The sequence below is a fragment of the Notechis scutatus genome, chromosome 1 (assembly GCF_049901735.1).
Source record: "Notechis scutatus isolate UNSWTSFEM ecotype Mainland chromosome 1, rNotScu1.2, whole genome shotgun sequence".
Taxonomy (NCBI): Eukaryota; Metazoa; Chordata; class Lepidosauria; order Squamata; family Elapidae; genus Notechis; species Notechis scutatus.
Window position 1 is genome coordinate 10794635 of NC_142009.1, and position 26606 is coordinate 10821240.

Genomic DNA, 26606 nt, shown 5'->3' on the forward strand with positions numbered 1-26606 from the left:
AACAAGGGTTGGGTGGAGAAACATGTCAGATACTTGTCATTCACCACAGCAACTGGCATGTGTACACATGTATGCGCAATCCAGGACCCCCAAAGCTTACCCAGCTGGGAGACAAGAAAGACACAGATATCTATCTTTAATGCTAGTTGTGAAGTTTGTTGATTAGGGTCAGAAGCATTTAATTGTGCAACCAATTAAATATGAATCAAAAGTATATAGCAGCAGCCAAAAAAGCCAGTGCAATCCTAAGCTGCATTAACAGAGGAATACAATCAAGATCAAGTGAAGTATACTAATATCACTCTATAAAGCCTTAGTGAGACCACACTTAGAATGCTGCATCCAGTTGTGGTCACCACACTATAAAAAAGATGTTGAGACTCTAGAAAGAGTGCAGAGAAGAGCAACCAGGATGATTAGGGGACTGGAGGCTTAAATATATGAAGAACGGTTACAGGAACTGGACATGTCTTGTCTAGTGAAGAGAAGGACCAGGGGAGACATGATAGCAGTATTCCAATATTTGAGGGGCTGCCACACAGAGGAGGAGGTCAAGCTATTTTCCAAAACACCTGAAGGCTGGACAAGGAATAATGGATGGGAACTGAACAAGGAGAGATTTAACCTGGAAATAAGGAGAATTTTTCTACCTGTGAGAACAATTAACCAATGGAACAGCTTGCCCTCAGAAGTTGTGGGAGCTTCATCACTGGAAACTTTCAAAAGACTGGACTGCCATCTGTCAGAAATGGTGTAGGGTGGGGGGGAGGGGTTGGAGTAGATCAGGGTCCCCAACCGCCGGTCCGCGGACTGGTACCGGTCCGCGGAACAAGTCTTATCGGGTCGCTGGTTGCTGGGCGCCGCCATCTTTTTGGTAAAGTGCTTCCGGTGAGCTTTTCTGGGCAGAAAGCTCACCGGAAGCATTTTTCATCAAAAAGATGGCGGCGCTGCCAAGCTCGTGAGCTTTTCCAGGTAGAAAGCCATTTCTACCTGAAAAAGCTCACGGAGCGCGGCGCCGCCATCTTTTCGTCAAAAAGATGGCGGCGCCCAGTTGATGCCGGCACGGCGCGCGCCCAGTTGATGCCGGCACCGGGCGCGGCGCCCAGCTGATGCTGGTACCGGGCCGCGGCGTCAAAAAGGTTGGGGATCACTGGAGTAGATGACCTAGATTTGTCACCCTTCCAATTCTGTCAATCTGTTAATCACAATTAAAGTAAGGCACACATAAAATTTAAAATATAAAATATGTTAAAATAGGTACAGATCTTGCCCAGAAACTAGCAACGTTATTTATGTTCAATCGCACCACCACGAGGTCCTCAGGTGTGCACTGATCAGGGCACAAATGACAGGTATACATATGTGTTGTTGTTTGCAAGTCAACACAATCGAAGAGAAGAAGCCACCAGATAGCCCCATTAGTTCAGAGAGTCTCTCTGGATCTTGTTGTATCCGTGCACAGTCTATTCAATGATTTCCATACTTGTGAAGCTGTGGGACGAAGGCAGAGTCTTGGAAATGGCAAGAGGAAATTCTTGCCTTTTTTTCCCTAATGAGTTCATTGAGATGGAGATTCTCTGAATGCTTTGAAACACTTTCTCTCTAGTTGCCATTTAAGACAGGGGTATAGTTACCAAACTGAAGGCCTGGGGGCCAGATCTGGCCCTCGTGGTATTTAGATCTGGCCCACGGGACTGCCCTGGAAACAGTGAAGGAGCGGCTCGCGGTGCCTCTGCCAGCAAAAACCGAGCTCGGGAGGGCGCATTGTCGCTGGCAGAGAGTTGCAGGCCATTGCAGCTGGAAACGGAGCTCAGGAGCCTATTTTTGCTGCCACCACCACCACAGGCACCCCCAACATGAATGACATTGAGCTGGCCACACACTCCAATCCCCTCAACCCCAAGGTCAAACACAATCCTGATGCAGCCCTCAATGAAATCGAGTTGGACACCCCTGATTTAGGAGATAAGTTGGAATCTTTTCGGAGTGATTTCAAATGTTTTTCCTCAGCTTTCCACATGGGCTGAATTGCTGTTTTTATGAGAAAAGCTGCCAACTGGCTCACCTCCTATCTTTTATTTACGTTGAATCTCTTTTTTTTTCATCAACAACTCTCAAATATATGTGCATCTAGGCAGTCCTTGAATTAGGATGGTAATGGAGCCTGCCCCTCGCAATCATAACTCAGAGGAACAAGCACATGTCCAAGCCAGATTTATGACTTTTTTTCACAGTACAGGTAGTCCTTGATTTGCAGCCGTTCATTTAGTGACCATTCGAAGTTGCAACAGGACTGAAAAAAGTGACTTATGATCACTTCTCATTCTTATGACCGTTGCAGCATCCTGGGGTCATGTGATCCTCTTTTGAAACCTTTTGACAAGCAAAATCAATGGGGAAGCCACATTCACTTAACAACCGTGGCAACAAAGGTCATAAAATGGGGCAAAAATTCACGATGTTTCACTTTAACAGAAATTTCAGGCTCAATTGTGGTCGTAAGTCAAGGACTACCTGTACCATTTTTAGATTACAACATTGTTATAAATCCATATTCTGGATCCGTTGAAGTGGGCTATGAAGGCAGGACCCAAATTGCTTGTCCTTGAACTGTGAGAATGGATATCTGACCCTTTGATTAGGATCGTATACTTGCTACTGTACTATAAAGATAATAATGGTGGTTCGGTGTCTTGAATAGTATTTCAACTACGTCTGGACTTTAATTCCCAGAATTCCCCAGTAAGCATGGGTTGGCTGAGGAATTCTGGGAATTGAAGTCCACACATCTTAAAAATTGTTGCTGATCTCGAACCACAATGAAGTCACTGACCAATCACCCAATTTGGTTCATTTACCATTCATTACCATGAGTTGTGAATTCAGTTCATTTACTTATAGTTATGCATAGCACAGGAACTCAACCATTTCAGGTAGTCCTTGACTTCTGGCTGTAATTGATCCTCAAGTTATAGTCTTAAATTTGGCAGTTGTTAAGCAGCTCCTGATTTTACACCTTTTTTGGTGGTTAAGGGAACATCTCCGTTGTTAAGTGGGCCTGTTTTACTTAATGGGCATTTTTTCCCCAGAAACTGGAAGTAAATACCGTAAACCGGCAAAAACTGCTTAAAAAGTCATGTGACTGTGGGATACTGCAGATATCCACAAATGTAAGCGGACTGCTAAGCGTGCTAACGTGTAATCATGTGACTCTGGGGGAGCACAGCTGTTGGAACTCCAGAACCAGGTTGCAAGTACATCTGGAGAGGTCCGTTGTAACTCTGTCACTAGGCAAGAGGTACAAAGCAGGGGTGTCAAACTCAAGGGTGCTTAAATCCGGCCCGTGGAGCCAGCCTGGGAATATCAAAGGACCTGCCCGCAGTGCCTCTGCTGCCGAAAACGGGCTGCATGCAGCCCCCGTGTAGTTTTGGTCACTAAAGTTCTGCAGGAGGCCATTCAGAGTGAAAACAGGGGGTGTGGGGGGGTGTCCATCCTGTTTTGGCTGGCAGGGTGCTGCAGGAGGCGCCATCCCATCGTCCCCCCACTCTCCAGCACACACACACCCAGCGGCCCACGGAGAACTTCAATGCTGATCCAGTCCTCAAAAGAAATCCAGTTTGACACCTCTGGTACAAAGGAACTTACTGTATATACTCGAGTATAAGCCTAGTTTTTCAGCCCATTTTTTGTGCTGAAAAAATCCCCCTCGGCTTATACTCGAGTCAGATTCCCTCTGAAAAAAAAATGGTGTGGAGTCGCGGCCTCCGGCGGCAGCGACTCCCAACAGCACCAGCCGGGAAGGGAAAGGCAAAAGCGCTTTGCCTTTCCCTTCCCGAGGCGGCGGGACTGGGGCCGCGCCGGCGGTAGTGACTCCTGACTCAGGGGGCCTCCGAGGGAGGGGAAGAGTGACTCCTGCCTCCCGCTGTCATCATCATCTTCTTCTTTTGGGTTAGTGAATCAATTAAACCTTTCATGATAGTGAGACCGTTTCCCAAATTAATTATTTTTATTTTTGAAATTTACCAGTAGCTGCTGCATTTCCCACCCTCGGCTTATACTCGAGTCAGTAAGTTTTCCCAGTTTTTTGTGTAAAATTAGGTGCCTCGGCTTATATTCGGGTCGACTTATACTCGAGTATATACGGTATGTCCCCAAGATGGTGGCTTTCTACATGCAGGGAATGTTTCTTAAAAGAGTACTGGTTAATGGGCATTTCTTGGTGTAGTTTGAACCAATCGTCAGTCATGTAGGTTTGGGTGAAAACAGGTGTGGGCCAAAGACCACACCTGCCTAGCATCCTCCAGATGTTTCTACAATGTTCTGTGCCTTTATTCTATCTCTATAGATTTCCTATCAACAGGCCATCATTGTCTTCTATTTTTTTCCCCCCAAGCAGGTGACCATCTTGGGACCAAGAAGAACCAGGATGCTGTGGCCTTCCCAAGCTTGCAGAGCAAATATTCCCAGCATGAGCTCCATGCTGATTAGGCTTTATATTTTGTGCATGTTGCTATGGGGTGTATCCAGGGTAACTGAGGAACCATCTTGACCCAATAGGATTGATTGGCCCATCTCACTCGCTCCAGCAGAAGAGGCCTACTTCGGATCCCACCTACTGGAAGAATTTTGGTCTTTTGTGCTGTGGCCCTCACCCTGTGGAATAATCTCCCATTGAAGGGGTGCTTGATTCCCACACACTTGGTCTTCTGTAAATCTTAAAACCTGGCTTTGTTGACTGGTCTAGGGCCCCTTCCCCAAAAGGGAGGCTCTATGTTGGGAGTGACTGATGGGTTAGAGAGAAAATAGTATTTTATTCTTTAATCATGTTTGTATTGTTGAGAGCCACCCAGAATTGTTATAATAGCCAGACGGATGACATATAAATTTAATGAAGTCCTAAAGATGATAATCCTCATTTTATGACAATTGAGCCCAAAATTTCTGTTGCTAAGGGAGTTATTACATGAATTTTGCCTCCTTTTATGACCTCATCGCCACAATTAAGTGAATCACTGCAGTTAAGAAACATGGTTAAATGAATCTGGCTAAAGGTGACCACATGACCACAGGACACTGCAACTGTCTTAAATGTGAGTCAGTAGCAAGTGTCTAGATTTTGATCACGTGACCATGGGGATGCTGCAACGGTCACAAGTGTGATAAAAACGATCATGGCACTTTTTTCCCCCAGTGCCGTTGTTAATTTTGAAGTCACTAAATGAACTGTTGTAAGTTGAGGATTACCTGTAACTTAGCACTTCCCCTCCCCGTACCCCCAAAATTGTGTACATACTCCACTCCAAAAACCCCGCACACCCCAAAACAAAACTCAACACTGTTCTTAAATGTGTCAATTCGATTTTAATGTTTTTGAAAAATAAGAAGGGTTAGTCTGAGCAACTGCGGTTAGGATGGGAAGGATTCGTTTCTCGCCCTCCATGAAGTGAGCTTATTCACAGTTAAGACTCATGCACAGAATTAAAGAAACAAAGACAGTCTTCTCATTTTTATTTCCAATGAAGGACGGTGTTTTCTGTAAGACGGTGCCCCTTTGAACCCCTAGGCACTTACTTTGCCACTGCCTCCCTGCCTCCTTGGATGGGAAAAAAATAACAGTGAACACAACAGCTGTTCCAACTTTTAATATTTGTTTTGCTTAATAAAAGTTTCTACAGAGAGCCTGTTTTTTTTGTTCGTTTGTTTGCTTTGGATTGGGCACATAGCGCATGTTGTTTATTATTATTTGGATCTGTCTTGTTTTTCAGACACAGCCCGCTCCCCAATAAATGAGGGGTGGCTGTCCTATTTCTCTAATCAATAACTTTTGTTTTTTTCCCTTGAAGATGTTTCGCTTCTCATCCAAGAAGCTTCTTCAGTTCTTGGATAAGGAAAAGGTTTTCAAAGGAAAAAAAAAAAAAACCAAGGAGTCCAGTTGCCTTTTGAAAAAGCAGCTTTGGGACAACCATGTCCTGGATGACTGAGAATCTCCGTGAATCCAGGAGTTAAAGTGCTCCTTCAATAAGTCTTCTTGCTTCCTCACTCCCCTTTGTTTTTAAGACAACTGCTTCCCCATATGCCCCACCCCCCCAAATAGAATTTCTAGGCTCTTTGAACTGCAAAAAGCAACCAGAGATGTTAAAGCTATCACTGCATTTCTTACGTAACCTTTGCAAAAAGAAAAAACAATCCTTTTTTTTTTTTATTGTTGCAACAGAACTTAAAAGTATTCCTGTACAACCACAGACTAAGGAAGCTAAGCCCAGAGACCTTTCCTTGCACGTTCAGGAGCTGGTTAGGTATAGAGCTGCTCCTGATGGCCCTCTTTTTGTTGGGTCAAGAGGGGACCAGAATAGAAAGCCAACAGAAGAGAGCCTCTTAAAGAGATGAAGGTCTATCCATCTTTACTGGAGACATTTAAAGCACAGCAACATTTAAGCCACTGATTTTGGACAGGATCTTCCCTGCACAACGAGAGGACGTGAGCTACAATAAGGCAATACTGTACGGACTCAAAAAACAGGGGGCATAGAAAACCCTGATCACATCCATTGGGCATCACGACAGAATCTTGGACACACAGAGTAGACATCTTTCATTTGAAAAATGCTTTGGAAAACGCTGATACAGACCAGGCCAGCCAATTCGGGGGAACGACGGGGCTCTCCTCAAGAGGATACCACGCATTTTACAAATCCGTATCAGCTTTGTTCGCTCAATTGGTGTTGGAGGCAGCACGGGAGAGTCAAAGAAAAGCAAAGGAAATTGGGCCAAGACAACACACAGACACGCTCACACACCCAGGGCTGCCTCCAATCACTATTTAGAGCTAAGGCGACTTCATGGGACAATAGTGCCATTTTGGGAAGGGACAGCTTTGACAGGAATTTAAAAATAATTTAGTTAACTTTTAGACAGATTCTACACCTAACAGAGTTTTATTTTTTCCTCTGCTAGGGTTAAACTCCCAGCCTTCCTTCTGCAAGAAAGTTAAACCCAAAGATTTGTTTTGTGGAATTGAAGTTTCTTATTTTATTTTTATTTCATTTCTTCTTCTCACTTAAAGGCCATTGTTGAAGCATTTTACAGTTCTCCTAGTGCAAAAGAACAGAAAAAATAAGAAGCAGGAACATAAAAAGGAAAAAAAATAAAAGAGGAAGAGGGGATAATACACTGCCTTTCTTCTCCTAGGCAATCCCCCCAAAACAGAGAAAGAAATGAGAATTGTAGGTATTTTTTACGGCAACATATACACATTAAATATAGTATCGAGTCCATGCAGTGGCGCAGCCATGGTTAAAGAGCTGGAGCCTGTCTTTAGTGCTACAGTCCATGTTCCTCATCAGCCGTGACCCCCACAGGCGCTAGCCTGAACCCCTAGCCGGATTTGAAGAGGAGAATCGCCACTTGGCCCAAGTAGAAGTAAATGAAGTGCTTCGTCTCATGCGTTACATAGCTACCGAAGTTCCTGCCCACGATGCAGTGCCAGGTGGGGTTGTATTTCTTGTCAAATTCCTGGAGAAGAAGCAAAAGCAGGAAGGAAAAATGAAAATCAATGATTTGTGCAGAGCATTTTCAGACATGGACTCAAGCCTTGGCTTATAAAAGGAGAAAGGGGACATGGGCGCCTGCAGTTGGGAAAGAAACCGAGGCCTGCTGTGTAATGTAGAAAAGGGCCATGGCTTTGACAGCACAATGGAGGCCACCATCTTCAATTTTTGGACCAGCCCTGAGGAATAAGGGTGGGTCCTAAAAAGTCAAAATGGCAGCTGTGTGAGGAAAACTGTCCCTGCATTGATTTATGTGCCATCAGACTCTTACCAACAACTCAGTTACGGTAGATGGTCTCCATAAATTGCCAATTGCTTTCAATTTTCTATCCCTATGGTTTTCTTGGTAATAATACAAGAAAAAAATGTAATACCATGGGCCTTTTGCACACTATGAATTGATCCTTTTGCTGTTGTCCCTAAAGTGACCATCAGCCTCTGGCATCTTCCATTACGGTGCTTTTCACAATTTTAGCCGCTTTAATCTGGCTGGGGAATTGTGGGAGTTGAAGGCCACAGAGCTTAAAGCTGACCAGGTTAAGAAACAACGCTCTATATAGCAGGGACCTTGGCAAATTTTAAGATTTGGGGATTTCAATTCCCAGAATTACCCAACCAGCATGGCTGGCTTGAGGAATTCTGGGAGTTGCAGTTCCTAAGTCTTAAAAGGTGCCAAAATTGGACATTCCTGCCCTACAGTATTGTTGCTGTCCAATGCAGGGGCCTGCTTGCTTTAACTATGCAGCTGGAATAAACTTCACAAATTTAGGTGACAGGTAATATATGCTTTTGGCATATACTCCCAGGAGTTTTGATCGTATTCTTCTAGTCCATCTCAGTTTTAGAAATCCCTCCGGACCACCTCTAAAGTCAACCAAATGACACTTTTTAGTGTGACAGTATTAAAAATACATGGCAGGATTGTGCCAACTCTATTTTTCCTTTTACAAAATGGACTTGAGTGTTTCTCTCAAGAGAACATCTTCTACATATAGACTAGTCTTCTCCCGACTTTGCACAATGCTTCAAATATTCTTGGCTAAAACTACCACCAATCTCTTGCCCTGGGAATACAGGTAGTCCTCAACTTACAGCAGTTCATTTAGTGACTAGTGAAGTCACAACAGCACTGAAAAAAGTGACTTTTGATGCTTACAACCATCACAGCATACCATGGTCATGTGATCAAAATTCAGAAGCTTGGCAACTGGTTCATATTTATGACAGTTGCAGTGTCCCAGGATAATGTGGTCACTTTTGCACCCTTCTGACAAATAAGTCAACGGGGAAGCCAGATTCACTTAACATGTTACTAACTTAACAACTGCAGTGATTTACTTAACATTGCAGCTCAGTGGCAAGAAAAGGTCACAAAACTCATTTAAGAGATGCTTCACTTAGCAACATAAATTTTGGGCTCAATAGTGGGGATAAGTCAAGGACTACTTGTATGGGGTAGGCCAAGGGAACGTGGGAACCTCAAAGATTTACTATCCAGCTGTCTGCCTCTGATCATTTCAATTATTTTTCAAAATAAAATCTCACACTCCATGGCCTGTAAACTGCATCATACATAAAGCGAAGCACATTTATTAATCGTGAAAATATATTTTTTACAGATAGTCCTTGATTTGTGACCATTTGAAGTTCCAATGCCCCCTATGGTCATGAGACTGCATTTTGAGCACTCAGCAACTGGCCTGCATACACAGCTCTTTGCAGTATCCGGTGGTCATATTACTTTACCAGTCTTTTTGTAAAAACAAGCTTTTACTTCCAGTTTTCAGAAAACTAGCCCACATGAAACAATTAGTTCACTTAACGACTGCAGAAGGTTGCAGGATCCATTGCAAGTTAACTGCTTTTTTGAGTTCTAGATAACAAGATATTCCTCCTCCTTTCCAAATTGCCATCTACCACATTTTCTCAGGCAATTTAATCGATTTTCCATTTAACGCACCAATGTTTTCCAATCTACAGATATCCACAACAGAAGAATGGTTGGTGAAGTTAATGGAACTATCTTAGATGGTGAAACTATTTTAATTAAAGAAAATATTTTGTCTATCTTTGTTTCTACATGGAGGTTTACTTTGGGACTTTTTGCTTGAAACTGAAATGTAATTTTAATATTGGGATTTGATGATTAAAGAGTTTACAGTTGCAGAAATACTGTGTACTATTAAATTTTGGAGCAAAAGGTTAATTTTTATTTGTAACTGTGTTGAAGAAGGTCAAATATTTTCCTACTGCCCACATAGTATATTTACTTCTCTATCCCCCCCCCCCCCGAAATTCCTTATTCCACTGTGATTTGATCAAGCTACAAGTTTAATTTCTCTTCCTTCCATTCCATTTTATCTAATAGGTGCATTTGGTGGAAACCAGAAGTAAATGCTGAAAACTGGCAAAAACCCTCTGAAAACCAGAATAACAGAAATAGAATTAAGAGTTGGAAGGTACCTTGGAGGTCTTCTAGTCCAACCCCCGCTCAAGCAGGAGACCCTACGCCATTCCAGGCAAGTGACTGTCCAGTTTTTTTCTTAGCACAGGGCCCCCCAACCCCTAGTCCAAGGACTAGCACTGGGCTGTGGCATGCTAGAAACCAGGCTGCGCAAACAGCAAAGCCCCATGCAAAATTATGCCCCCTCCAGTCCGTGAAAAAAAAAAAAAAACGGTCCTCGGTGTCCAAAAAGTTGAGGGCCGCTATCCTAAAAGCCTCCAGTGATAAAGCACCCACAACTTCTGGAGTCAAGCCATTCCACTGAATAATTGTTCTCATTATTAGGTAATTTCTCCTTAGTTCTAGGGTGCTTTTCTCCCTGATTAGTTTTCATCCATTATTTCTTGTCTTGCCTTGTAGTGCTTTGAATAGGTTGAAACCGCCCCCCCCACCCTTTGTGGCATTCCCCTCAAATACTGGAAAGCTGCTATCATGTCACCCCCAATCCTTCCTTTTCACAACCGTGGTCAGGGGATGCTGCAAATGGCCATAAATGTGAACCTGTTGCCAAGTGCCCAAAATATAATCAGATGATCATGGGATGTACACCTTTTAAAGGGCCTATTGTAACACTAAATGTTCATTAAGCAACTGATAATTAAGGATTACCTGTGCACAGAATGTTTGTGCTTATGTTTATGAATGTGTAAAGTTGCCAGGATTCCGGCAGTTACCCATTTAAATCATGAGTCTCCAGCCAAACGTCCAAAACTTAAAAAGGATTTAATGGGAGTTAAAAGGTCTGGTACTGCCTGGGTGTACCAGACTCTGAGGCACATCATTCATTGTCACCCTTGACCCTGGTTCTCCCCCACTCCCTGGGTGTATCATAATTCATATTCTCCAATGGGACACATCCATAGCCAAGAGTCATCAATCATGCTCTCCAGTTAGAATTTTGCGAGGCAGAAACTTTGGTCACCTAGAAACTATCTTTGAAAACATTTATGAAATGCAGTTTCGGTTTGCAAGCTGCTGCACTGCTCCCCCCTCCCTTTCTGTTGGCCATTCTAAAAAGACCATAGAAATATTTTATGCGTTGACATAAAGAGTACCGAGCAGGGTATTGATGCCAATTCAGCAGGACGATCCGACAAGCATCTTTCCTGACCTGATAACAATTCCATTTTAAAACTTATATTAAAAGTTTGCAAAAAAAAAAAAAAAAGAGGTCTAAGTAAGGTACATTCTCTATCTTTCTAATAAAGAGAGAAGTTGGCTACATCCCCTTGATGTATTGAAATTTAAAGGTAGAGTTTTACTTTTCAAAGGGCGAAAATTAGTCTGATGTATAAACAGATCTATGCTATAATAGCAATTATTATTTCTCTACTGAGAGAACCCTTCTTCCAGCATACTGTTTCTGCTGTCTAAAGGCAGAGGGACTGACAGCTTTAAGGATTTAAACAGCCTCAAATTCATACAATGACCTAAAGTCTTTTTCTACCAAACATCTGACACTTTGGCAGTGACAGAACAAACATCTAACACTTTAGAATTTTAATCAGGAGTCATAAACATCTTTTATTTTGGCACAATGCATGGGGAAACTGTTACACATAAACAAGTGCTAAAAAATAGATACACATAAATAAAATATTTAGAGTGGGGCCTCTTCCTTTTAATAAGGCATTATGCTCATTGGAAAAAAAATACATATGCACCATTGGTTCATAAACGTGTGACTGATTTCAATTTGACATGTTGCCTAAACACAAACACTGTGATTTAGAAGAGATTATTTATAGCTCAGGGTTGAACTGTGGGGGTCTCTGGTGCTCTCTGAGCGTGGTTGTTTTCTTGCAGACGTTTCAGTACCACACCGGGTAACATCATCAGTGCTGATGATAACCTAGTTTAGTAATGAAACATCTGCAAGAAAACAACCAAGCTCAGCGATCACCTGGGACCCCACTGTGATGGTTTTTGGTTTAATGTACGTTAAGCACAGTGACTCAGTTCTTAAGTCAAGGATCACCATTAATACCTGGCTTTTCCACATTTGCATTGCCAGTTATTTTTTCCTTACATCCTGAAACCTAAATCTTCTTAATCTACCTAATTTAATTTATAATTTTAATTTATATTATTATTTTAGTAAGAATTAAAAGATAATTATACATTATTAATTTATAATTGAATTAACTAAATTAAATCTACTTCATCCTGAGGTTCTGAATCTTCAGAGATAGGCAGCTGTGTTAACTCTGCACTTAATCTCTGCTCCCCAATCCATTAGCAACCTCACTCTTCCAAAAAGCTTTCATTGTAACAATTCTTGCAAATCAGTTTGGAATCTGGTTCCAGTAGAAAGTATCACTTTTTTAAAAAAATTCCCCACTTAATGTTTATTTTGTCTAACAGCTTTGAATTAAAAAATAAACAACTGAAAGCAGAACATGATATTAAAGAGTGTTACTCAAATAAAATATGTACATTCTGTCCTTAGTTTGGTTCCTAGTATCTCTGGGTGAAAGAACCAGGAGAAATCTTTCTTCAAAACCCTGCAATCAATAGTGCAGGCAGAATTTAGACAGGCCAATTATACTGCCTTGTTTTGGTACAGTCACTACCCCAAATTGTAGCAAGCTTTTTTCAGTTTGATTATTTTGTATTAAGACACTAATCATAGTTTGCGACTGTTTTTCAAACTTGGCAACTATTGAGATGCGTGGATTTCATCTCCCAGAATTCCCCAGCCAGCAATGCTGGTTGTCTAGGATTCCTTGCTTAAGGAAACCAGCCTGTAATGGGCAAACCTTTCTTCAATAATAATCAGACATAATCTTCTGAATCAAATACAGCAGTTAGAGAAAAGCTGTAATGGCTTTGAAAATTCACTTAAGGTTTTTCCAGAAATATCTGGCTGGCATTGGCTCAGATAAGCCAGGATAGGTAGTTTTTGACTTACAATTGGTCACTTGGTGACTGTTTGAAATTACAATATATCTCCCCAAAAGCTGCTCACAACCCAGATTAGACGCTCCCCTTTAGCGATGTGCCTGCATTTTTGGCACTTGGTAAGTAGCCAACATCTACGGCCATTTGCACCATCCCATGGTCACATGTCCAGAATTATTTTCTGCAGAAAACCGGCATTTACTTCATTATTGATCCATTTGCAATACATTTGGGGGAGAAACCTTTGAAATTGTTGTAGCAAGAGTTGGTACATTCCAACAACTCTCTGCCTAATTTTTTTACTTTGGCAGTTGAAGTTGTTTAGATGAGCAACAAAAAGTCTCAAGATCAATAAATTTTGGTTCAGATGCCATGAATTCAACCTTTGGCACTGGATGATTGACATACGACATTTTCAGCAAAACTGCCCCATTGCAAACAATGAACAAAGTGATTCACTTAACACAACTGCCAAAAAGCATGTTATGAAATTGGTCAGTCGCATGATGACTCACTTTACAACTGTCACAACTTACAAACATTAGCCACGGTGGCACAGTGGTTAGAGTGCAGTACTCCGGCTGCCTGCTATTTGGCAGTTCGAATCTCACCAAGCTCAAGGTTGACTCAGCCTTCCATCCTTCCAAGGTGGGTAAAATGAGGACCCAGATTGTTGGGGGCAAGAGGCTGACTCTGTAAACCGCTTAGAGAGGGCTGTAAAAGCACTATAAAGCGGTATATAAGTCTAAGTGTTATTGCCTTTAACAGGCAGGCTCTATTAGGGTCTTAAGTCAAGGACTACATGTAGGGCTATACAACCCCACCCCATCACGCTTCACAGACAGAAACATACCTTTTTGATGTATGCTGCAATATCCTTCTCTATATTGTACTTCTCCATGGCCTGAGTAGCACAATCGACAGCATCCTGCTGCATGTCCTCAGACATGTCAGCATTTTTGATCACAGCCTTTCTGTCAGACATGATGGACCTGTGTGAGAAGATACCGAAGATGAGGACCATGTCAGAACTCAATTTATCCCAGGTCTAATTCCAAGAAAGCACCCAAAACCTACAGTCTTGCTTTTATTATCTGCTGAAGGAGAGGGTGGACAACTACAGGTAATTCTATGGAGGAAGCAGAAAATTACACAGGTCGTTAACTACAGGTGATTTCACAGAGGAAGCAGGAAATTCCATCTCTGAAAGAATATCCATTATTCTTTGATGTTACTGGGGAAGCCAATCCCACTCATCACAGGAGCTATTTCTCACAAGTGCCCAGGCACCCTTCACAAATGTAAGAAATCCCTAATCCACAAAGAATGCATCCCAGAGATAGTCCTCAACTTAATAACCACTTGCTTAGCAACTGTTTGAAGTTATGGTGGTGCTGAATAATGTTTGACTTGCAAGTGGTCCTTGCCTTTATGATGGTTGCAGCATCTTGCTTGTCATGTGATTTCAATGTGTGATCTTCCCAGCCTGCTTCAGACAATGTCAATGGGAAAATGAGCGAGGAAGGACACATGTCATAATCACGTTGTCTCAATGACTACAGCATTTAATGAGTACAGCAAAAAAAAGTCCCAAAGGTGGGGACTCCCTGCAGACAGTTGGTCATTTGCATTCATTTAGTGAGACTCCTGATGTCCTCAGGGTCAGCTGAGTGGTGCAAATGGGTGTGAAGCCTTCTTGGAACTGTTGAAAGGACTGTGTTGTAAACTGGAAGATAGATGGTATCATATCCCAATGATCTGTTAAGAGAGGGTTGTTCAATTTTGACATAGATGGCCTCTTTCAAACTAGCTATCCTCTCTGTCCAAAATGTGGCAACTTTTTAAGATTTGTGGACTTCAACTCCCAGAATTCCTCAGCCAGCATTCTGGGAGTTGGAAGTCTTAAAGTCGCCACATCTCAAGACCCTGAACGAGATGCTAGTATCCCAATGAGGGATGTTGCCTGCTTATCCAATTCTCAACACAATGACAGAAGAATTCCCATCAAAGAAGGAAGCAGAAGTTAACCAAAAGATTTGTAAATAAATTACTGGTCCACATGATACCAACGTTCTCTGCCAGTTATGGCACACCCTGTATCCTCTAAGCCAGACATCTGGCCTGCAGCATTGGCAGCAGTGTGCGGGGTGTCAGCAGACTTGGTGGCAAGAGAGCAGTGCAGCCTCAGGGGTTGGGACAGCAATGGTAGCGGGTAGGGCGGCATCCCTGTTGGCCCTTCGCAACTATCCCAGTTTCTTACATGGCCCCTTGGAAAAATTAATTCCCCACTCTACACTATGCTTACAGAGGAAATGTGTATTGTGTGGGGGCAAGCAACTCTACCAAACTACAGTTCCCAGAATTCTTAGTGAAAGCCATGCCAATTTAGACCATTTAAACATGCTCTAAACCACATATTCAACCTTGCAGCTTTAAGACTTTGTGATCAACTCCCAGAATTCCTCAGCCAGCAATGAGCTGGCTGAGGAATTCTGGGAGTTGAAGTCCACAACTTAAAGTCGCCAGGTGGACACCCCTGCCTAAACCACATATTCAATGAGCAAGTAAAGCAAAAGCCACAGAAGTAACACCCTAGTTTTCGAACCAAAGAAAAATACTTTGAACTATTAAAAATGCCACAAAGTCCTACACCCTCTGGTGTAGATTATCTTTGTCTCTTCCAGATGTGCGGGGAGGGGAACTATCATCCCGTCACAGCTGGAGAATAGCATTTCTAAAGATGCCACAGCACTTCTCTATCTGAAAGCAGGCAAGACTATTTTATAGTATGAAATACACCAAATCTATACATTAAACTTTTTTTTCTTTCTTCTTGCATCCCAACACCACCTCAGAGGGTTGTTGTAGGGAAAATAGGAGGGAGTATTCGATAGGTTTGCTACCTTGTTTATAAAAATAAAAGGCAAGATAAAAATAATGTATTTTCAGCAGTGCGATTTTAGTCGCCCTCAAAAATCAAGAGGGGAGTGGAAAATTAAGTCCACATCCAAGTTCAGCCAGGTTTGCCTCATTTCAGTGGCACAATTTGAGTGGCCTTTAAAGGATGGAAATGAGACTAGGGTGCTTCCAAAAAGCTTTCTATCCTTGTACCCATTCAACTTTCTGTGAGATCATCCTTAACTCTCCAATAAGATGAAGAGTTGTCTGTCCTCTTAAGTATGTGGTTCAGTCTTCCATGACATGGTATCTTAACACAGCCATTCTGGATGATATCAGTCTGTGTCAGCAATGGACAAAATAAAAAAGATGCATGTCCTTTTTGTAGTCCCTGAAGATCAGCTGCTGAATTTTGGCAGCAGTTCATTTATAAAGCATGTTTTATCTCCCCCTTGATAATCAATAGTACAATTGAGTAAGGTTTTCAATAGGATCCATCTTATTTTTCTTTTAAAAAAGCACCATGCTAATTTGCAAAGCAGCTAAATATATCTGCCACTCCCTAGTATTAAATAAAGGAAAAGTACTGTCGTCCCTGGCTGCAAAAAAAAAAATTCCCCCTGGATTGCCAATTATGGCTTAGTGCAGAGTTAGTTACTCAGCTCTAAAATATATATGTTTTCTGTTAAGAACAGAATCTAACTGGCTAAGAGGATCCATGTTCTGGCCTGCAATTTTTCCTAGTTAAAACTACAAATATGCAAAATGAATTGTCAAGAGTGGCAGTGTTTCTAACAGGAGCATGCACTAGTACTTCCCTGCAGAGCGCGCTGTCCCTTGAAAGCAAATCTCAGTAGCCTTTTAATCTCATGAACTATCCAGGAATGGCCCATTCCAATGTTTTCACTACCCATTCCCCCAAGGCTAGATACCCAGTTCTTTCTGTTGAAGCCAGCATGCTGAGCATGTGAGGTCCTTTTGTGGAAGACAGATCACATTCTGAGCAAATTTCACATCTTGGCAAGAACCCACCCAAAAAGAATTTGAAGTCACAAAGTAAGAGCTGTTCAAGAAGAGGGAGAGGGCCCCCATCACATTAATAGCCACGCCAAGATTCTAATTCTCCAAAATGTTGACTATGATTCGATTTCAAGGTTTAATTTTTGCATTTGCACATCATAAAATAAACTAACTGTACACAGCATTAAGAGATGCCATATTCACTGCATGCCTTCCACTGACTGGCATTTTCGTGAGGGTTTTTTTTTTAAACTATTTTTTTCAGTAGTGTTTGGCCTCATTTTTCAGCTGTTTTCACCAGTACACCTTCTCACAGGAAAAGTTTACTGAAATTAAAAAAAAAACACCCCATAAACGAGCACCCTTTAATCATATAATCGAAAATTCCCAATGTGCTACAGTATTAAGAATTACAGGCAATCTTTGACTTACCATTTGTTTAGCAACTGAAGTTGCAACAGCACTGAAATTAACTTATAGACAGTCCTCACACTTACGACCACCTCACCACCCTGGACAGGTGCTCTGCTGCAACCAGCATGTATTTACAATGGTTACAGCATCCCAGGATCACATGATCAGAGTTTGGGACCTTCCTTCCTAGCCAGCTTCCAACAAGCAAAATGAGGGAAGCAGTTTCCCTTATCAACTGCATAACTGACTTAACTGAAGGTTCCTTTAAAAACCATGACAAGTCAAAAAAAATAATCCATCATGACTCACTTAACAACCACCTCACATAGCAACAGAAATGTTGGTCCCAATTGTTGGTTTGTAACTTGAGGAGTACCTGTAATCCTCAGGCTCTCATTGGCTGATTCAGCAAGAAAATCTGAAGGTAGCAGGTGTTCTCCCAGAGTGCCAGACAAGTTTACCAGTTATAAATGGAGAGTAATTATCTGCCACACCTGGTGCATTCCAATATACATTCCACCTCCAAACTTCAGCTGTTACTCTTTGGGGGAAAAGCACTACTATGTTGGGATAGTCCAGCTCAAAACCAGGTTGGGCAAGCAGTTCCGTCTTCTCAGATATCCACATAAATCTGTCCAGCAGCATTAGCCACTATGACTTTAAAGCAGGGGTGTCCAACCTTGGTAACGTTAATCCTGGAGGACTTCAACTCCCAGAATTCCCCAGCCAGCTTTGGGAGTTGAAGTCCTCCAGGCTTAACGTTACCAAGGTTGGACACCCCTGCTTTAAAGCAAGATCAAGTTATTCATCTAAGCTCAACTGTGATCTAAAACTGGACCAGGAGAGAAATTTAAGTTTTTTGTTTTTTTTGCCATTTTCATCAGCTTCCTTCCAAGATTACCCCACACCGAAATCGGACAAGGTGCACACATCACCATGAGGTTTAGCAGGTAAATCTTGCAGAACAGAGATTTCAATTCCCAGGATCCACACCCAGAAAGGGATGGCAGCTGAAGCTTCCAATACCTGAAGCGCCCCAAGATTGGAGAAGGCTGACACAGCACAATAATATGTGCAGTCACTGCCATATGTGCAAAAGGAAAGCAGAGGAAGGAGACAACCAGGGTTGTTTCGAACTCCCACCGCCAAAGAGGGTGAAGATAACAACTGTTCTTTGGTAAGATGATCTTTAAGTCAACCCCCTCCCCAATAACAGGGATGAGCTATTAATCGCACCCTAGAGAAGAAACCTTTCTCCACTGTAGTCCTAATTATAATCACAAGTGCTCCTATTTAAAAGAGGATATATCCTATAAGGACAAGACAACCTCCATAAAAGTTACTTGCAGAGGTACATTGTACTATTATCAATGCATCTGGTGCAGGTTGCAGCCATTCATTTCAGGCTGTTCTTTTTTAAAGGGGGGGCGCGGACTTTTCTTACCCTTTAAGACAATTCAAACACTTATGGGGCTGCACAAAGGAAGTTCCCTCACTTGCAGCTTTTTTAGGGGGGGGGGGGGGAGTATTTAAATGTTCCAACTGCCTCCCCCTTTCTTGGATCCAGTCCAAGAGAAACTCCACCTGCAGGCTAGAAGACAGTTCTGGCTGATGGGGGAAAAAAAACCTTGCCCCCCCCCACAAAAGCCACCCCCTCCCATTTCAAAGCCACTGACTCTAGAAAAATCCAGCCGCTTGGCTTCCTCACTCCAATGTCCACGGGATAAGGCATTGGATTGCAAAGGAGAAACAAGGTTAAAAGCGGGGGAAAAACCAAACCACCATCCCTCAGCCACACACACACTCATTAAAGGTCATGTTACTCTACCTGTTCCCACATGACAAGGCAGTTTCTGACACCACTTCTATGGATTCTCTCTCTCTCTCTCTCTCTTTTTTAAAGTCCTTTGGTACTAAAAAGCAAGACAGCCTATCAACCTTCCTCCTTACCAGGAGGAGAAGCCCCCGACTAGATTTCCTCCCAGTGCCCCCCAAAAGTCCCAAAGCTGATCGAGTTTTAACCCCCACCCTCCCCCCCAAAAAGGGGGGAGGGGGGCTAAGATTTCTCTAGCAGGACACTGGAAGGTTGGAGGGAAGCCCAGGAGAATGCAGATCAGGATGGATAGGATTCAGATCAGTGGTACCCCATCCATTCACCACCAACACCCCCATGCAGTGGAAAAGGGGTGCGGGTGGGGGTCAGACAAGTCAGAAAGAGACGTAAAGTCATAGACTTCGGCCAAGGTGGATCCAATTGACTGGTAGATTAAGACTAGAGATATATAAAAATGACAGGTGGAGTCCCAAGCATCAAGGCAGGAAGAGTTGCGAGGCGAGGGTGGGTGGCGGTCGTGTGTAGCAAGACTTGCGGGCTTCTCTCTCCCTCCCCCCCCAAAAAGCACAGCGTCTATTACTATGACCCCAACCCGGAACCCTGCAGAGATCCCCAAAGCGCAACGACACCCCCCGCCCAATATCCCCAGGTAAGCCCAAACGACGGATGGGAGCGGCAGCTTCGGAAGCCCCCTGGGAGAGAGCCGCCTCCTTTACTCAAGGATGGTGGAGAGGGGGGGGGGGCTCCATTTCCCAGCAACCATCCCCAAGACGGCCAAGTTACTGGGGCTTTTGGGGAGGGGGGAGGGCAAGCGAGGGGCGTGGACCAAAACAAAACGCGCGCAAAGCAGGGAGCGCAGTTAAAAACTCGCCGGCATCTGCATCTCTGGCTCGGAGGATCGCTTTGAAGCCCTTTCTTTCCCCCCACCCCGGGGCTAAATTCCTTCCCAGCTTTCTCGACCCAATTCGCTCCCTCCAAACGTTACTCGCGATGCAAATCTAAACGCGATGCAAGGCGGCCAGGGAGTCCCGTGTCCCGTCCCCCCACAACCCGGTGTTGCGCGCACACACGCCGGCCCCGCTCACCCTTTTTAAACAGCGGTTCGCCTCGGAAACCCGCGTCCAACGACGACGACGGCAGCTCCTGTGGCCGGCGTCCCTCCTGCAACGGCAGCAAGGTTTTTGCAAAGGCGCCCCAGCGCCTCTCTCCACCAACCCCCGCCGGCTTCTGGCTTCTCCAGCCCCGGGGTGCCAAACAGAGAGCAGCGCAGCGGCCGGCCAGCCGAGCCAAGGCGTCTGGAGCGTGGCGTCTCTCGCTTTGCCCAGCGCGCTGGCGGCGGTGGAAAGGGGGTGGGGGGGGGGGAAAGAGAAACTCGCAGCGCAGCAGCACCAGCAGCAGCGTCGACGCCCTCCGCTTCTTTCCCCCAGCAAGCCTCCTCTGGCGAGCTGCCCTGTCCCCCCCAGCGCTGAAATAGCTGTCCCACCCCTTGCAGTGGCTCAGCCACGCCGCGCCCCGATTGGTTGCCGCAAAGCCTCGTCCCACGCCGACCTAGCATTCTCCTCTCGCTGTTCTCTGCCTACATCTTGTTTCATCCCATAATGCCACGAGGAAATTGCAGAACCAATTGGGAGGGGGGGGGGAGGAGAAAGGTGGTGGGGGGAGAGAGGAGGAGGGAGGGGCGGGGTGGGGTTGGGCTGGAGCGTGCAAGCCGGGTGGGTTGCCTTGTGCTTGTGCAAAAGCCGGGTGCGCGGTTTTTTGTATGTGTGCCATGTTTGCAAAAAAAAAAATTTTTTTTTAAAATAAAAATGGATCATCTTTCTCTTTTTTGGGGGGAGGGGGAGGCAAGCGATCTCTCCGATCCTTAAAACAGCTGCATGCATCCTCCAGGCAGCATTGCAACAGGTAGAGTTTCCTCCCCCCTCCCCCCCCCGTGTTTGCATCGCCAGAGAGGGTTAGAAAGGGAAGGACCTGTTGCATTGCTGGGGTTTCGATCAAGCGGTTGCGAACCCCATTGGGAGACGGGGTTGCAAAAAGTAAAATATAAAAGCTAAGGATCCCCGTATGAGCGGCTTTTCTTTTTAATGATTCCGTGACGTACGGTGTAATCTCAACGCCTATTTTATTTAGGAGCGTAACCCGGTGGGAATTCAAAGCCCAGGAATTAGAACTGCAGGGTTGACTGAGATTCGGGGGGGGTGGGGAAATAAACCATGATTTGGATGAGGGATAAAGTTAGGCAGGTTTGTAAAGAGGGAAAGAATGGGAGAATGGATTTTAAAAGGTGTTTGTGCAACTTTCTTTTCTGCGTTGAAGAAATGTGCGCTTTCCCATCGTTATGAATGTATTGGGAAAATAATTAGTCTTCTACTTGACCGTTTTAAATAAAAGTGATCGCTTTTCTGTCCTCGGATACTTCTAGCAGAGGGAGAAAGGAAAAGAGTGCAACAGTTTACCGAATTTATTTTCAGACTGAATTTTGAAAAGAGTTTACAAGCAACAAATAAAAGAAAACAAGAATTAAAGTTTAGAAAAACCTCAACCATCTTAACAATGAAACAATCAAACGTTAGCAGAAAATAACTGGGACCTTTTTTTAAAAAAAAAAAAGTTCACTGTAAAAATCCACATTACCATAAAATAGCAGTTTGTTTATCAAATTTATATAGCTACCTGTCTCACAAATGGGACTGGAGAGCAACAACAAAATGTATTCCTTGAATATCTTGCTAATATGAAAGATTTAACTTTTTACCAGTTTCCAGAACCCCATGACAGAAAGAAAGATGAGCCAGGCCTGTTTAAAGCTGCATCAAATTTACATTTAAACATTCAGAGGAAAGAAAAATGTTATTTTTTTTATCAAGGTTCCTACTGTTTTGGGAAGCATGCTAAAAAGATGACTATGGATGGTCAAATTAGTGGCAGGACCTGGAGGAAAAAAATAGACTTTAGATGTGATTAAACTTTTATGACATTGATTAAATGCAGGCCACATAAATAACCTCGGTATTTAATGGGAGAGGAGAGAGAAAAATAGTTATGGCATCTTTTGAAGAAGCTTTCCACCCAAACTTTTTTGAAGCAGTTCTGGATTAGGGCGTGGGACTGAACTAATTCTAATATTTAAAGGCAGCCTAGGAGACAGGAATACAGTACGAAAGAGATGTTAGATTTACTACACGTTTCTATAAATATGTTTACACAGCACCTGACTCATTCACTAAAAGAGTATCAGAATAGTTAAGGTTCTTTTCCAAGATAATAGGAAGCTGGAAATACGATACATGCACAAAATATTTTGTTTTTATTAAGGGGGGAGGAAGAAAATATGATAATGGAACATAATCAAAATGTGAGATGTTTTTGTTCCAACATACAAACCGAGGCAAACATGGAGCTAAAATTTGGCCTGCAAGTTTTCCGTTCCCTGTTTTGTAGCAGCTTTTATAGCTGATAAAGAACAATTTATATGAGCAACAAACATCATTTTATTTAGGACAAATTCTAAGCTTCCCCCATCACAGGGCTCCAAATTCCAATCCTTGGGATGGGAAATCAGTTTTATCCATGATTTGAATAAGAGAGTCAAGGGGAGGCCAATCAAATTTGCAGATGACACCAAGCTGGGAGGAGTGACAAATACTTGAAAGAAGATTCAAAAAGATCTTAACCTTGCAGGAAAAAAAAAAGTAAGGAACAAGTATAAGAAGGCGAATACAGGTACTTCTTGAGTCGACTTACAACAGTTCATTTAGTGACCGTTCGAAGTTACAACATCACTGGAAAAAGTGACGACCATTTTTCACAACCCCATGGTCACATGATTTACAATTGAATGCTTGACAACTGGCTCACATGTATGACAATTGCAGTATCCAGGAGTCACGTAACCACCTTTTGTGACCTTCTGACAAGCAAAGTCAATGGGGAAACCAGATTCACTTAACAACCATGTTATTAATTTAAAACTGCAGTGGTTCACTCAACAAATGTGGTGAGAAAAGTCCTAAAATGGGGCAAAACTCACTTAACAAATTACTCACTTAACAACATAAATTTGGGGCTCAATTGTGGTCGTAAGTTCATAGTACACATATAGGTAGTCCTTGCTTAATGACCATTTAGTGAACATTTCAAGTTCGGTGGCACTGAAAAATGTTATTGATGACTGGTCCTTGCACTTATGACCATCATAGCATCCCAAGAGTCACATGATTGTTATAGAAAGTTAGCACCCACCCTTCTAGAAGAATGAAATATTCTAGGAAATATTAAAAAGGCAGAATCTGATACTGCCCTGGATGAGAAAAGGAGAAATATGCTCTTGGAAAGCAGCCCGCACCTTTGTTAATAGTCCCAGAAGACTGGTGCCAACCGATCTACCAGACAAAAGGCCTTCAACTCCAGGGTGATAGGATTAGCCCCCACTCAAGATCCAAACCAGGACAAAGCCTGTCATGGCCTGAATCCGAGGAGGAAGCCGAACAGCTGACAGGGAGTGGGAGTGTGGCTCCATTGGCTGTGAAGGAAACTGGGGAAGGGCAAAGCCCAGCTGGGCAGAGCAGGGGAGAGGTAGAACAAGGGGAAGAGGAAGACCCAGGCCTACCCCCTCTTCATTGTAGGGCACTCAGGGAGGAATGGAGAAGAGGGCAACATGAGCATGCAAGGCTTATGGGGGAGGAAAGGGCCCTGATTCCCGTCATTAGCCACACCTGGAAAGGGAGTTTAAAAGAGATGCATACTGAGTGCGTCGTCTGCTGGGAACAAACGTGAGTTTATTTTGTGTTGACTTTGGTTATCTGCGTTCCTGGCATCCTCCCAACCGTGTTGAATTACTATCATTCCTTCACATATGGAATTCCTTCTCTTGCCCTGCCAGACTAATTGCCTCATCTTGCCTTGATTTAACTTATAGTTACAGTTTTTGTTGACCACGTTTTGGATTTGATTCTTTGCAGTCAAAGGCTGTTCCTGGGAGAGTTTTTCTCCAGCCAGAAGGTAACCTGAACATTGGGGACAAAGTTGGAGCTAATAATGGGACTTCTACTGATTATCTGACTATGTTGCCTTTGTGCCACACTCCGGGTCATCACAAAGCCATTAATAGAAATTGCCCAACATCCTTTCAGGACACAAGTCTCTTCATTACATCATTACCCAGCAAGATTCAACCAAGCCTAGGACACAGACAGCCTACAAAGGTTAGCTAAAATCCCTGCATAGCCCCCTGGGAGTCTGACAACCGATAGGATACATTTCTTGCAAAGCCCAAGAGAGGATATAAATATATCTCACTCTCCACTCCATGTGGTCAGCTACCCAGAATCTCACCTGCTTGGTGGTCCTGCTTCACCATCTTTCTAACCAGCCTCCATGTTTCCAATGTCTTTCTTCCCACTTGGAACTGAATCCAGATGGATATTTCTTCCAACATTGTGATTTGGGTGTGTGACAGCCATTGTGCATTTATGACAGTTGCAGCATCATACATTTCACGTGATCACCATTTGTGACCTTTCCCAGCTGGCTCCCAATAGGCAAAATATCAGTGGGGAAGCCAGCAGGAAATGTTGCAAGTCACAGTCATGTGATGGCTTACCTAATGACCACAGTGGTTTCTTTAACAAAGGTGGTTTAAAAAAAAAAAAGGTCGATAAAATTAGGTACCCTCACGTGATGTGTCACTTAACAAGTGCACAATTTAATGATGAATTTTCTGGTCCCTATTATGGACTTGAGGACTCCCTATAAAAGGATCTAAACCAGGGATACCAAACTTGGCAACTTTAAGACTTGTGGACTTCAACTCCCAGAGTTCCTCAACCACCTGGTGGCTGAGGAATTCTGGGAGTTGAAGTCCACAAGTCTTAAAGTTGCCAAGTTTGGAGATCTCTGATCTAAACTAAATCTTAAACTAAAGCCAGCAATGTGATGCAGGTGCTAAAAAAAAAAAAAAGCAAATACAGTGGTAATCTTGGGGTTTAATCCTACTGGTCCGAATACTACTGGCCATCCTTAAGATGCTAAAAACCCAGGCCTTCAGCCAGAACATGGGATGAGCCCCTCCAAAAATGAAAGATCTGGATTGTGATAGCTGGCCTCACTTATTCTGCTTTTCTCTTCTGGATGTTTGCTGTTGTTTGATTTTCTAATTCTTTTTATGTTTCTAGCCAATTGAAAGCCAACCAGAGTTGCATTTGTGAGTTATGTGTGCAGCCGCAGAAATAACATAAATAAATAAAATGCAATTCCCTCTAAGTAGAAATGTAGCGTTGTGTGTTTGGTACAAGAAATACTGTCTTCATATACACGCTGATAGGATTTGAGCTGTCTGAAAGGCATCAGATATTGGGTGTCATTGTAGACAGCCCAATAATGAGGTTGACTTGGCATGTAGCAGCAGAGAAAAAGGAAAATTTCCATAAGCAGGAAAGGGATTGAAAATAAAAATGCCTTTTAGCAATGACGTGTTCACCAGTTGTACAAGCAGTCCTCGACTTACAACAGTTCATTTAGTGACCATTCAAAGTTAGAATGGCAACTGAAAACAGTGACTTATGACCATTTTTCACACTTACGACCGTTGTAGCATCCTCATGGTCGTGTGATTTACAATTGGATGCCTGACAATTGACTCATACTTATGACGGTTGCAGTGTCCTGGGGTCATGTGATTCCCTTTTGTGACCTTCTGACAAGCAAAGTCCATGGGGAAGGCAGATTCATTTAACAACCGTGTTACTAACTGTTGGAAGTTAAAACCCACCCCTCTCCTAGGAAAATGAAATATTTTAGAATATACTAAAAAGGCAGAATATTTCCCCTAAAAAGAAAAGTAGAAACTCACTTCAGAAGCAGAAACTCAACCCCCCTCACCTTTGCTAATGGGCCATTACTCTGGCCTAGGCCAGTCTATTTAACATGACAAATATCTACTCCAGGTAGAGATATAATAGGAATTGCCCAAAGCCCTTTCATTACATCATCATCCAGCAAAGCTCAACCAAGCCTGAGACTCAGGACAGCCTACAGAGTTGCCCCTGCATGGCCCCATGGGAGTCTGACAACCAATCAGAATACAAGCTCAAATTCAAATCCCAACAGAGGGCATAAAACCAAGGGACTCTAAGATTTCTGCCTTTTTTTCCACCCAAGAGCTCCAAGGCATGTGATCCTGTCCACCATTAAACCATCTTTCCAAGCAGTCACCATGTTTCCAGTGCCTTTCTTCCCCACTTGGAACTGGACCCAGAAGGATATTTCTTCCAACATAACAACTGCAGTGATTCACTTAACCACTGAAGCACAAAAGGTCATAAAATGGGGCAAAATTCATTTAACAATTGTCTCCCATAGCAACAGAAATTTGGGTCTCAATTGTGGTGTAAGTCAAGGAAACAGTTCTGTTTCGACCTCAGTCTTAACACTGCTCGAAACCAAAAATTATTTGGTCTACTTTAAATCTTTCTATTAATTATACATAAACCAT

At 43.2% G+C, this 26606-nt stretch overlaps 1 protein-coding gene across 2 annotated transcripts; it reads right to left on the reverse strand.

Annotated features, from left to right (window-relative positions):
• Nucleotides 1-5341: 5341 nt before the first annotated feature.
• On the reverse strand, nt 5342-20556 carry DYNLL2 (dynein light chain LC8-type 2). 2 transcript variants are annotated; one of them, XM_026680453.2, is made up of 3 exons: nt 20203-20556; nt 13805-13943; nt 5342-7512 (listed from the first exon to the last, which is right to left on the reverse strand). In XM_026680453.2, the coding sequence occupies exons 2-3, from the start codon at nt 13934-13936 to the stop codon at nt 7375-7377; spliced, it is 270 nt and encodes an 89-aa protein (XP_026536238.1). In that variant the 5' UTR covers nt 13937-13943; nt 20203-20556; the 3' UTR covers nt 5342-7374. The 2 variants fall into 2 exon arrangements, with proteins under 2 accessions (XP_026536238.1, XP_087812774.1); XM_087956648.1 differs by having other exon boundaries at nt 13805-13947.
• Between the last annotated feature and the right edge of the window lie 6050 nt (nt 20557-26606).